The sequence below is a fragment of the Falco cherrug genome, chromosome 7 (genome assembly GCF_023634085.1).
Source record: "Falco cherrug isolate bFalChe1 chromosome 7, bFalChe1.pri, whole genome shotgun sequence".
Classification (NCBI taxonomy): Eukaryota; Metazoa; Chordata; class Aves; order Falconiformes; family Falconidae; genus Falco; species Falco cherrug.
In genome coordinates this window covers 32,432,652-32,445,848 of record NC_073703.1, presented here as the reverse complement: position 1 = coordinate 32,445,848, position 13,197 = coordinate 32,432,652, and the positions used below count along the sequence as shown (strand labels likewise).

General features: G+C 43.6%; 1 protein-coding gene across 2 annotated transcripts in view; it reads right to left on the bottom strand.

The window, feature by feature from the left end:
• Positions 1–4,222: 4,222 nt before the first annotated feature.
• RTN1 (reticulon 1) overlaps positions 4,223–13,197 on the bottom strand; it is a 120,901-nt gene continuing 111,926 nt past the window's right edge. For both annotated transcript variants that reach the window (XM_005439048.2, XM_005439049.3), the window contains 6 exons: positions 9,265–9,472; positions 8,063–8,201; positions 7,127–7,196; positions 6,695–6,741; positions 6,546–6,604; positions 4,223–5,022 (listed from right to left, as the gene is read on the bottom strand). In XM_005439048.2, coding sequence (XP_005439105.1) covers positions 4,980–5,022; positions 6,546–6,604; positions 6,695–6,741; positions 7,127–7,196; positions 8,063–8,201; positions 9,265–9,472 — 566 coding nt within the window. In that variant the 3' untranslated portion in view covers positions 4,223–4,979. The remainder of the gene's footprint in view (positions 5,023–6,545; positions 6,605–6,694; positions 6,742–7,126; positions 7,197–8,062; positions 8,202–9,264; positions 9,473–13,197) is intronic.

The window sequence follows — 13,197 nt, the reverse complement described above, 5'->3', positions numbered from 1 at the left end:
GGTTCAGGAGCGGTCAGGTGCCCTTTCTGGTTCTACAGAGCTCATCCTCCCCCGTTAACAGCTACCCACCCAAAGAAGTAAGTAGATTTGCAGAAGTGGCAAGTCACAGGCATCTGACTTGCTAGCCTGTAGTTACTTAGATTAGATGCTGACCAGAGGTGAGCACCAACAGATGGTGAGCTGACTGTTCACTTATGAGCAAACACCAAAGGAAATAAACAGTTCAGGTAAGAGAGAAGCAGGTCAAGCCCCTGTACCTACTTACAGTCAACTCCCATTTGTGGAGAAGGATTTTCCGCTCTCGGTACCTTTCCCTTACTGTGACAGAAAGCAAGGGTTTGCCACTCTTTCCTTTAAAGGCACCGAGCAGCAAGAAAGCCTGGCAGGAATGAATAGAGACCATTTCTCCTTCCATTTTCAGGCACTGCAGCTATCGACTTTTATCAGTGGACATGTCTCACCCTTATCCAAATACCATATGTCCCACAGCGGCTGCATGTGCCAGCCAGTCTTACCAGGCTCCTTCATGCCAGCAGCCTCACTCCACCGATTCCTGGCATCCCAGGAAGCTTGTGTGCAGGTTCACTGATGGAGCAGCATTAAATTCTGTGCCTGAGAAAAAGAATCTATCAAGAGCCAGGAAGAAATACATCACACTTTGTGTTTCCAAAGCTGCACTGGGCAAACGCGTGGGCTTGCCACGTATTTCCCTGGGCCCATATGGAGAAGGAAAAGCTGCTCTAAGCTTACAGCTGACTGACTTGTAACCCACCAGGACAGGGACGGGAGCCAGCTGCCGTGTGAAAAACGTGCAGGGAGATAACAAAGAGCTATGGGGAAGCAGACAGACCTTCTTTAACTGGATTAGCTGCTCACAGAATATTATATCATTCTTATCTCTTCCCAGTTCCAGGGCTTTCCTAACACTGATGATTTTTATGATTCTACTCTCACTAGATTAATATTAAAGAGCAGAGGAAGCATAAAAGAGATCAAAAACAGCTCAGAGGCAAATACAGAGGCTAGAAGAAGAATGGAATACTGCTGAGGCACCAAGAAGCAGGGAATCAAAACCAACATTACAGAGTATTCACATCAAACTACCAATGGAGTATTCATTTCAAGGTACATTGACAGACATTCAAGTGACAAAGTACTGACAGAGCTCTTCAGTAACTATTGAACCTGTCCTTAACAGGTAGTAGCTTAGAAGAAGGCTTACAAAGTTTCTGGAAGGTACAGGTGAAACCATGGAGAAGGTATTTTAAAGTCATAAAGCCTAAAAAAAAAAAAAAAGACACAGTTGTAGATGTTCTAACAATTTTTTTTTTTCTCCCATCAGCACACCACTCCTGATTTCATATCCTCAAGTCAGAGTTAAACTGGCTTCAGTTCAAATTAGCACAGTCATCTGGGCTGGCTTTCCAAGGTAAGCTCAGCAAGTAGACCTGTTATCTTCCTCAAAAGCACTATATTGAGCAGATCAAAACACAGCTATCTTCTTTACGTCAGCCAGCCAGTTCCCAGCCATGGAAAGGCCTGGTCCAGACCTGTTCTTGCATCTAAACAAGCCTCCCAGCTGAGATATCCACCTTAGAAACCTCTCAGCTTCCTCTCCAGAAAGGGAGTACCAGCATGTCAGACTACCTAGAGACTGAGGGTAAGAGATGCTGCTTGGGCAAGGTATTTAGCACACACCTAACTCCAAACACCTGAACAACCTCACTTGGTTAGGTGGGTCTTTAAAACACCCATACATTTGCATATCTTGTTAAATCAGCGTTTGAACCAGAAGGACAAGTTGACTCCTGAAGCACTAGTGATGGGATGGCCAGGTTCCTTTAGCAAGGAACATTTTAAAAAGGAAAGAATGGTTTAATGCCTTGCCCTGCATTTTACCCAGGCAGTGTGAGCTGCTTCCCAGGTTTCACCTGGCTAGAAACACACATTTGCTGTTTTACTATTCAAGCTTGTCTATGGCTGCTTTTCACTTTGAACACAAACATCAGAAACAAAAGCGCTTTACAGCCTGTGTACCTCAGAGCACAGCTCAGCTCGCAAATGTGTGTTATTGGGGTGTCTTCAGCCACCTACTGTGATCACACTAAAATATTCTGAAAAGAATATTGTGGGGGTTTTTTCCATCACTTGTTTGAAAACCAAAAAAGATGAAGTCCCTCCCACAGTGTTGTTTTAGGAATGGGACATCTGGGAGCACTAAAGGTGTCACAAGCTTCTGCAAGCTGTATAGTAGGACCATGAGTTAGCAGAGGTTTGCAAACAAGCCTTATGGGAGCTTTGGGCACAATGGCTTTCTCCAAGCTTCCATCTTCAAAATTATCACGAAAAGCACTGCTGTGATCCCAGTAATAGTGGCCATGGACAGCAGAAGCAATCCAAGCCCGGGCTGAAGTCCTCTGTTTCTGGCAAAATTGATTCCATCCACCACATTAACCCACTCCAGCTGCTCAGCAGCACTTGCCCACTTGCAGGCTGTTACTGCCAAATATATGGAAAGTCAGGGTGGCTGCAAGGAAGTTTTGGAGCTGGGTTATTGGAAAGGTGGGACATGAGAAAAGATAGAAGTAAAAGGTATAGGTTTGGGAGGTGCATGTGCAGGAGGAGTACAGTCAGGGTGATGAGGGCCTGCAGTGGAGGGCTGTGGGTTTTGAGAGAGGGAGTCAAGAATGAGGTTCTTGGTCTCTTACTGATTTAGGCTCTTAATATTTGGAACTCTGCCAGAAGGTTTTGTTTGATTTCCAAACACACAGGCGACGTAGCCTTCAAATTGTGCTCAGATTTTGGCACTGCATGAGGCTAGTCTTGGATCTAACTGCATTGGTGGTGCTAGGAAAGAACACATTTATGGGGCCAGTGGGATGGGCCATTAATTGTGCTCATTTTCAAAATTAGCACGTTGGACCCACGTACTCACCTTATAAGTAATAAGAATTCTGAAGATCAGTCTTCACCCTCAAGGATACTTGTACAGGCTGTACTGTTTTCCTCAGAGATACAGGGCATACACTGGCTATCTGAATGCACTGGTAGGAAGGTCTAAGAGGCAGTTAAAGCTGGGGGCTGAGGTTGAATTTTAACTTCTGGCTGCAAACTACACATGCTAAACCAAACATACTGCATTTGATCAAAAGTAACATTCATCACTTTGAGCCATTCAGTTTTTCATTGGGAAAAAATGTTTGTATCTACCTATAGGACAGTCAGTATTTTTAAATAAGAGCAAAGAATAATACTTAAATATAAACCTTAAATGAAAATAGGGGTGTTTGAGACTCATCACAAGAGTTAACCAGCCCACAGCCATACCAATATTTCTACCAACTCCCCATGTACATTTGAGTTCTACATTTGTACACAAACAGAACTGCAGCCTGACCTAGCACAGATGTCACCACATCCATGTGCAACTGAGACAAAGGTAAATTAAATGAATGCATACAAAGGAAGATTTCAATTAAAAAAGTTGGCATAAGTTTTTAAAGTAGAAAAAAATAGTTTCCGCATAAAAACTTTTGTGATAGAAAAGGAGAAAAACCTGCAATTTGGCTGAAAATGTTTCGATGTTCACATTTTTATACAAAAAAAAAAAAAAAAAAGGTATCCCACAGGTATGTCCCACAAATGGGCAAATCATTCAGCACTTAACCAATTGTTAGTTTTGAAGCACTTCAGATAACGTTCAACAGCTGTTTCTCTTGTCAGTTGGTTCTCAAACACCAAATGCCAATTTTTAATAACCTTCACCTTTGAACAAGAGCAAATGTTTATTTCAGTTCCCAGCCTCCGGATTCAGTATTGATCCCACAGTTTAAAGCAAATGGATGAGAGAGTAACATGTTGATAAGGAAACTGATAAGTCCTTTGTGTTGTGCTGACCCCTCACATAGTGTGTTGCTTATGATTTGCACAACATGCAACAAATGGCGGAAGAGACAATTATTCATGTTCCTGTAATTTGCTAACACCCCCACCAAAGAACATCAATCGATGTGCTAAGATCCTTCTTTTACTGCCATACTCACCCAAGATGTGAAACTGATAGATAGGCTACAGATGATCTTGTTGGACTGCACCACTTTGTAAGGGCAAAGTGTGTGAGGATCTCAAGGGGAGAGAGAGAGAGAGAAGATGCTTCTTTTTGCATAGTATGTGTCCGGTGTGCAAATGTCAAGATAATCCCAGTGGCAACAAGAGGAAGAACTTTTTACATTTAGTAACATTTATTTCTGCATTCGGTATCAAGTACATAAGTGCAAATATTCAGAGTCTATAATTAAGTCCATTAGGAACTACAGAGAATGTAATACAAATTGTAATAAATTTAACATGCTGGAACTTTCCAGTTACCATACATGTAAGTCAGCCTGTCAATCCTTTACGACAAAAGCACTGGGTTTTGTTTTCATTTTTTTGAGTTATACAAAACTGATTACCATAAGTACCGATTACTGTTCATTTTATTTGTGCTGGAAAACACTAAAACATCAGTCTACAATTCTATATAGTTAATAAAGATGAATCCAACCAGCAACCCAGTGACGTAGAAGCAATTTTAACTATTGCATCAGTGCGCTAAGCAGGAAAGCCCCTAGCCACATGTAACATTAAAAGTTATAGAAGCAATGCCAATAGAAGAAGGAAAAACACTAAAAAAATAAAATAAAAAGGTCAATATTATTTAGGCTCTCACCATCATGCACTTTATAAGCAACACAAAAAAACACATCTAGTACACTTTTCTCTTTACTATACTTTAGTGCTTGACACAAGTGATTGCAAATATTCTAAGTGCAGAAGCAGCAGGGGAAAAGCACTGCTTCCGAGTTTTATGTTTCTAAGATTATGGTGTCGCGAAAAAAAAGAACGATAAATTTGCAGTAAAGTGTAAGAACAGAGCTGTTTCACTCCAGATTCCCCCATTATTCACTACTGTAGTCGTTGAATTCTTGATGTCTGCTTTACTCTGCCTTTCTCTTAGCACCTGGGATTTTAGCTTGAATCCTAGAAATAAAGATGTGAAAAAATAAGAAAGAAGGATTACATGGTGAGGCAACTATTCCATTCCACTGGATCCCCACTTGAGTCTTACCCAGGGGTAATCTCTAGCTTGCATCCAGTGTGTTGTTGCAACAGATGGACTAAAGTCTAATAAGAAAAAGAGGTGATGCCCATCTATGTGTTCTTAGGGGCCCCCAGGTGTAAATGGCCCTGTTTTCAGTGGTTCATGTAACCGTGGGATACGCTCAGTGATAGTCTCCCCCGCTTCATTATTCCACCATGGTCTGCTGTCTACTGGAAGCCCAGAATGAGGTTTAAACAAAGAATTTTGAGTGTGAACTTTTAGTCCTGCCCAAGGCTAAGGGTTTTGAAGAATCACAGAAACATTGGCTGGAAAGGACCCCTGGAAGTCTTTGAATCAGCTTCCTACGTAAGGCAGGACTATCACCAATGCTAAATCAGGTTGGTCATGACTTTATCTTGCTGCATCTTGAAAACCTGCAAGGAAAAAGGTTCTGGTACCTCCCTGTGTAGCCTGCTCCAGTGCTGTTCTAATCTCCTAGTGAAAGTTTCTCCTCATGTCCAGCATCAGCCTCCTAAACTGGATTTATGTTGTGCTCCTTGTTATAACCCCCACTACTGAGAAGAGTTTGGATCTATCATCTTGTAACTTCCCATCAAGTACTTACAGGCTGCTATGAAATCGCTCCTTAGCTCCCTCCTTGCCAGGCTAAACAAGCCCAGTTTCCTCAGTATCTCTTCGTGGGTCACTTGCTCTCTGTACCTCACCGTTTTGTAACCTTCCATTGGACACCTGATATTCAGCCAACTTTAGCAAAGCCACAGATACAAACTGCTGAGATGTATGGATCTACCTTCCAGACCAGCCATCCTGCTTCAGTAATTCTCAAGTTTCAAGAACTATGCTTAGACCCTCACTGCGTCCTTAGGGATCCCACAGAAGCTTTTGATACAGGCAACACATTAGGAACTAGGGCAGACTGCACCAAAAATTTCATCCAGGTCTTCCGTCCATTTCATGGTGGTTTGAAATACTCAAGATCATGGTGCTTCCAGGTATTTTCTTTCTGTAACAGGGTGGTGTTCTAATTCCCACTTTGCTCATTAATGGTATTATTAACTCTAAAGGACAGAGTCCCTGAATGCAAAAACCCAGGCTTGGAGTGGTCGGTGGGGAAGGGATTTAACACATTCCTTCCTGTTTGTAAACAGATAAAAGTATGGGCATCAGTCCCTGCTCGGGCTGCTCCGTCCACAGCTTCCCCAAACAGCAGGAGAGAGGTGAGAAGGACACAGGGTCACAACTCTGCCTTAGCCTACACTCAGCTGAGAAGGCCTGTCTGTCTCCAGGGATCTGCCCCCTCCCGCAGCCTGTTGCATGCCAGGAGCTGGGAGGGACATCATTCACAGGGCACATTGTCCCCAGGACCATCCAGATCTTAGCCACCCCCAGTGCACCGCAACCTCACGGCAAGACTTCTGGTCAAGCCTGCTGCTGAACTCACTTTGCCACAACAGTGTTTATGTGGGTCCGCACAAGTCCCAAGTATTGATCAATCTGTGCCTGCAAAGAGCAAAAGGAGATCAAGTCAATCAGGCATCAACAAGGCAGAACCACCCAGGCACCTGAACTACACCGTGCAGACAGGCTTACCTGGTACTTGTCATATACAACGGGGAGAGTAAACATAGACACCACAGCTGAGGAGAAAAAGAGCACACTGTTAGATTCCTGCAGATCAGATTCCTCCAGAGAAGAGACCTACTTCAGCGACAAACACATATCATGCCACTTGGTCAGCTGATCCACCAGGGATCTTTGTATTAAAAATGAACTTTGCTCAGACTTCCCAAATATGGAATTTCCCATTGTTCTGGGACTAGTAGCTGCAAAACCAAAAAACAGAAATTAGCTCTAGCAGGAGGGACAACATAGTAAGAATAATGAATATTCACTGGAAAGGCAAATAAAAGTTGATGGTTTAACTGTGGGGAAGGCACACTAAGGATAGGCTGTTTTCTCCATGTAGAAATCATGAGAGAGTTAAAGTTAAAAGTAGATTTTAAAAGAAATGTTGATTTTTACCCATTATCAGAAGAGTCAGGCCATTGAAGAGGGCTCCCACATAAGTCAGCAGCCACATTAGTACTGCAAACTAAATTAAAGATGGATCGTTACATCACCCCCAGTGTCAGCATAAGAAATCAGTTCACTTAACTAGCTAACATAATAGCACATTAGCCTTTTGTAATGTGTAAGGGCAGTTGTTAAGTAAGGCATACCAAAAACTAGGTACTTTTTCTGGGTGTCTAAACCCCATTCTCCACTTCTGCTTCTCACCCTCTTAGCTAAGCTTTCACATATATTTAGGGCTTAATTGCATACATTTAGGATTCTGCATTGAGCATGGCATAGCAGATTTCTGCATCCAGTTTTGCTGATCGTAAGGGTCATCCCACAGTGATAATCCCTGCGACTGAAAACTCTTGAGGCTGGCAGATGGATACATTTTCCTAAATATCTTTAGTAATTTAGGAGCCTAACCCATGCCTGCTCTCTTAATGATCTTCCCTCTGCTCTGAAGAACACCTGCTTGGGTGTAAGGCTGAAAAAAAATAACTGTCTCAGCAGGGAGGGAAAGAAGACCTTCCTCCATAGCAAGAAATGCCACCATTAGAGGAAATCCAGGTTAACAGAGGTATTAGAGGGGAGAGGAGAACAAACCATCTCGTGGCAAAGCAATAGCGTAGCACAGAGATGCTTCTAGAACTGCAGTGGAGCTAAACTGGTCCTGCAACTTTTATAACTGCTGTATTACGTGTCAATAAATTCAAATGCAGATTGCCAAATTTCTAAACTGCTAGAAGGAATTAAGTTTGGAAATCAAAAATGAGAGCAACTTTTGTATTTGGAGCTACGCAAAGCTAGGTTTTACGACAACAGTGTCAACATGGGAAACAGCACTTTGAAATGTAGATTGATCCTCTAGAGAGGGGTTAAAAATATTTAAAGGAATCCTACTTTTAAAGAATCCACAAGGTCCTGAACGAGAAAGAGTCTCCTCAGCTCTTTGACTGTGCTGTTGACGTATAGCTGGAGACAGTCTGTGTATTTCTGAATCTGGTCCTGTGAGAGATTCATTTCCATCTCCAAGTAGGCTCTGCCAGAAACACAGGTCCAGTTACAAACCCAGGCAGGTTCACCTGCTGTCCATACTCCTGCCTGTCTACCCCATCACTCCCTCCTCCCCACACCTCATCCCTTTGCACTGGAGCAAAGTGTCCCCCTTCCTGCAGGCACAGAGCCACCAGCACCAGCACACTGTCTTCATCTTTCATGACCAGTCCCCCTGGACAATTGTGAGCTGCACTGAGGCTGTTTGCCTCCAGCCTTGCTCCCTCCCCACGCAGAACCTGATCTTGATGGGATCTCTCTCTTTACTCCACCCAAGGGGGATGCAAATCCTAGCTGGGAGGGTTTCCTCACAAACTTCTGTGCAATGCTGCTGCCAGAGAAGAGGACATCTCTTCCAGCTGACAGCCTCTGGAGGAAAAAAAGCTGCTGTCTGGCCATGCGTCACCTTTGGCAGCAGTGCCCACTTCTCACTCCCCCATCCTTCTGCCTGTCCTGCACCTTCCTCTGAGCTACACCCACGGCATAAGTTGCATCTCAGAACTGACCCAAGTGAAACAGAAGCAGCACCCCAAAGAGACTTTTTTTCAGTGTGTGTGCTCTCCTGGAACAAACCACCCAGACCCTGCGGAGGGTGGGGGAGGGCACCGGCACTGGCACCATCACCTAATGGATTGACACACCACAGCCAAGCAGTGCTGGAGAAAAGATACAGTTTCCCTCTATGCCAAATAGAGTGTGTCCAGAAACAATATTCTTCCTGCTTGCAGAGATACGGTATTATCATTAGCTCTAATTAAACTCTTTTTCTCTGCTTAAATTTTTCTACATCTTTTGAATTTCAGGAAAAAAATTCCCGTGTCTCAGAGGATGATGCATTTTGTCCTGTTTTTTTTCCTACCAGGACCTGAGCCAATACAGCCTTGCAGCTCTTGAGAGACTGGACAACAGAAAAAATTATTTCCCCAGCTATGAGCAAGACAAGAATCTTATTCAGTATCAAGAGCGACAGCTAAAGAAACATCAATTGCCACTGGGATTGCATCCTTTGCAAGATAAGTAGCCCCTGGCCATGACTGCAAAGTACTCACTTGAAGGGGTGGCCCTCGTCCGTCTTCTGCACAGCCTGTAGGACTGATTTGTAGATTCTGAAGCTAATGGTGGCCGAGAGGCCGGCGAGGGCCAGATAGGCCACAACACTGACGACACTGAACTGGGTCAGGGAGAAGAGCAGCAAGAGGAGGCTGCCAAACACAATCCCTGTCTGCTTGATGTCACGCCAGTACAACAGGTCGATAGCTGGGGAGAGAAGACCAACATGTTAAGGGCAGGAGTTGGAAGGGCATTGAGGATGGCCACCATGGCCACTGTGATGCTCAAGAGTCCTTGCAGGAGGGTAAAAGGAGTGAGCTCACGTTAGCATCAACAGGATCAGTGAGGAGGCTGCAGCAATGCGCTGAGGAAGTTACAACTGATGACCTACTTGAAATCCTTGTATTTCAACGAGTCTGTGTCTGGCTTAGATGAGATGGACAAGTATCTCCGACCACAGCACAGTGGGTCTCTTGCAGCAGCAAGGCAAATGCAAGCTGGGGTTTGTGTTGTTGCTAGGGTCATATGGAAGGTTTCAACCTAGCTTGCATTTACTTACTCTGGAAACTGGATCTGTTTTTTGTCACATATCCAAATGCCAAATGCTTGATCAAAGCATTTTCGTTTTGGTTGTTGACAAATGAATGTGAAAGTTTGGAGTTAGCCACAATAAAACCACTTTCTCATTCAAACTTTTGACAATATGACTTTGTTATTTCCTAAGTTTTGAGAAGGGAAAAAACCTCCTGGTTTTATCACTGCTTAATAGTTACATGGGTAGGAAACCATTTTTCACATGGGGCCTTGAAATACAGAATAAATCCCTTCTGCTATTCAAATCCAACTGTCTCAGAAATACTAAAAAAACCAAAAAAACCTTTCTGCTTGTTAGATAACTCCTTGTCTAGATCCATGGGAGGTGTTAGTTAGAACAACACAAGTGCAGAAAACCATTTTCAACAAATATATTTTTACATTTGTAAAGCAGTTAATTTTGACAGTGTTTTTCATTCAGTTTGTATAGTTCGTTCCAACACCTCCACCAAACAATCTTACCATCAGGAACAGCCACCACAAAAGCAAAATCTTATGAAATATCACTGAATATCCAGTCCACAAAGGTGAATTTAATTCCTCTACACCAATAACCTGTTTCTGAGATGACTCTTCATCCACTCAAAGAACGTGCTCATGACAATCTAAACAAAACAGCTTTAATTTCATCCACTGCACAAGTCCACATGAACAGCTTGAACGCACCATCAGCCAAACAGATTTCATAGATGCCACTTGTCAAATCATTCTGAACAAAGAGTAAATTCAGGAAAAGTGCAATCTGTCAAAAAAAAATTTCACAAATACTAAAAGGAACAAAATCAATCCAGCCTAGTAGTTCTTATCATCTAACCTCCAAAAATTGTTTGCCTTGAGTCTATGAGCTATATTACTCATTACTATTACACGTATTAGCATTGCTCCTCAAAGTGATGGGCTTGAACGCAAAAATTGCTATTGTATTACTGAGCTCTTTTCTCTTCATGGAACATTCACACCCTACTGTATTCTCCATCCTATATACAATATAATAACTCTCTCATACTTTTAAGTGCCAGCATTCAGCACTGGACCTGTGATCACGAGCACGCATTAACAGATCTACGGGCTGCACAGAAGCCAAAGGACAGGGGACCTTAGTGGCATGTGCTGGGGTCCTGGGTGCTGATTTTACAAACCAAGGACCAGGCCAGAGTCTTTCCAGATACATGCCCAAGTCTCTTCCTGCAGAAACCAGAGGCATGGACTAAGGAATGCTCCAAAATGCAGTTACAGCACAGTCACAGCATGCACCTATACTGGGGATTTTAGCAGCCGACGCAGTGGTATTGATGCAGGCAGCTGAAGCTCCACAAATTGCTTACAGTGTTAGGTGCTGGAGTATGTGACTTGCAAAACATCCTTACAAGATAGCATTTGGAACACAAGTGTGCAGTTTTTACCATTTTTCATACTCTTTTTCAGTCAAGGCACTGCAAAATTCTGCAGCACAGTACAGCAACTGGGGTCCTTTCAACAGTGAACATTTGGGCAGGAGGTATTCACAGCCCAATCATTTTTGTGCCTAAAAATTCCTCTCTTAGAGGACAGTGTTGGAAATGTATGTGAATCTCACTTTTGAGACACTCAAATTTTATATTGTACAATACCTTCACACTACATGAAATAAGCACAGGTGAGCTTGCTCGGGATGCTGTAAGTGGTACATCATCTGCTGATGAAAGAAAAAGGCCATGTACCAGGGGAAAACACTACTTGAGACACAGGCAGTAGACAGTCAAACAAATGAGATGTGAGCAAAAAAAAAATACAGAAGCTCACTTCAATAGAGTTTCCTGAGTCAATCCAAATTGATGATAAGACCCAAAATGAGCAATTAAGTCCCCTCTCTTTCGACGATCTGCCACACCTCATATTCCTGCAGACTGGAAGTGGGCTGTATTCTCATGCAGAGAGATGCCAATCTGCATTTTCTCATTCCCCTCAACAAGGAAGATGTTGAATGAATCAAGACAGGCTTGACCAGGTCTGCATATATCCTGAAACTTGCCCCTTTCTGCCATGAAATGACTGGGATATTTACTAAGCTCTATCAAGTAAGGAAAGGCTTGCTACAACTCAAAGCAAGATGGACAGAGGCCAAATGACACAGTTTGGGGGATATGTGCATGCATGAGAGAGGAGATGAAAAGGCATCTGGCCTCTTTCGCCAGCCAAATGAGACCTGGGAGAGAGGGATCCTGTGTCTTTTAGACCTGAAGCAAATATTCCCGTGTGCATGGAAAAAAATATGTGCCAACTGCTCGATGGAAAATCTCAGCACAGAGGCAGGAGATATCAGTTGAATGATTTTTACATGGCTGTCCCGGTGCCCAGGTCCAGCCTAGGAACACAAGCCCCAGCCCACAGCCTGCACTAGGTCAGTTTGGATTTTCAAGGGCAGAAACCAAACCTGTCTTCTCCTCATTTCCCCCACAGGGACAGGGAGCTGCAGCACTGCTGCCATGTCCAGCCGGTTCAGGTGGGATTTGGGGCTCCCCTGCCATTCCTACTCCTCTCCCTGCAAAAGGCGGTGCAGGAGGGAGGTGAACCTCACGGCTCCTTGGGCAGGGAAGGGGGAGAATGAGAGTTCAGAGCCAGAAATCAGTGGAGACTTGTGGGGTCCAGCCATGGTCCATGCGCTTCCCTGGAGAAAGCACTGTTTTTGCTGACAGGCCTCAGGGATTTGAGCTGTATCAGTTCTCCTGAAATTTAGAAGCTGCTGAAAACACCTGAGCTACATGTCAGAGCCTTGTTTGCTTCTTCAGTCACTTCAAAGGTTTTTTACGTTATCAGAATAGAATAGAATAGGAATAGACTATTTCAGTTGGAAGGGACCTACAACGATCCCCTAGTCCAGCTCCCTGACCAACTCAGGGCTGACCATAAGTTAAAACACATTATTAAAGACGTTATCCAAATGCCTCTTAAACACCGACAGGCTTGCGGCATCAACCACATCTCTAGGAAGCCTGTTCCAGTGTTTGACCACCCTCTTGGTAAAGAAATGCTTCCTTAGAGAGACAGTGGTCAAACATATTTCTGTCAAACATTTCCCTACCTAAACAAATCTCCCTTAAAAGCAGGCAAAGGTGTGCTGGGTGCAGAATCCCCTAGCTGGGATCCTTTGCCTGGCTTCCTCAGGGCGCCATTTTCTCCTGTAACCATTTAACCAGAGCAAAAATACCTGTTACATCAGTGTCTGGTGGTGTTAATAGATACCAAGGGGCAAAGAAATGAGAAATGTGCTCCTTCACCATCAGGTGAACCCAGAACTGGGTGTATCAACCCCCTCCACGCCCTTTTTAAAATTCTTACCAGGAATGAAAGATGAGGTT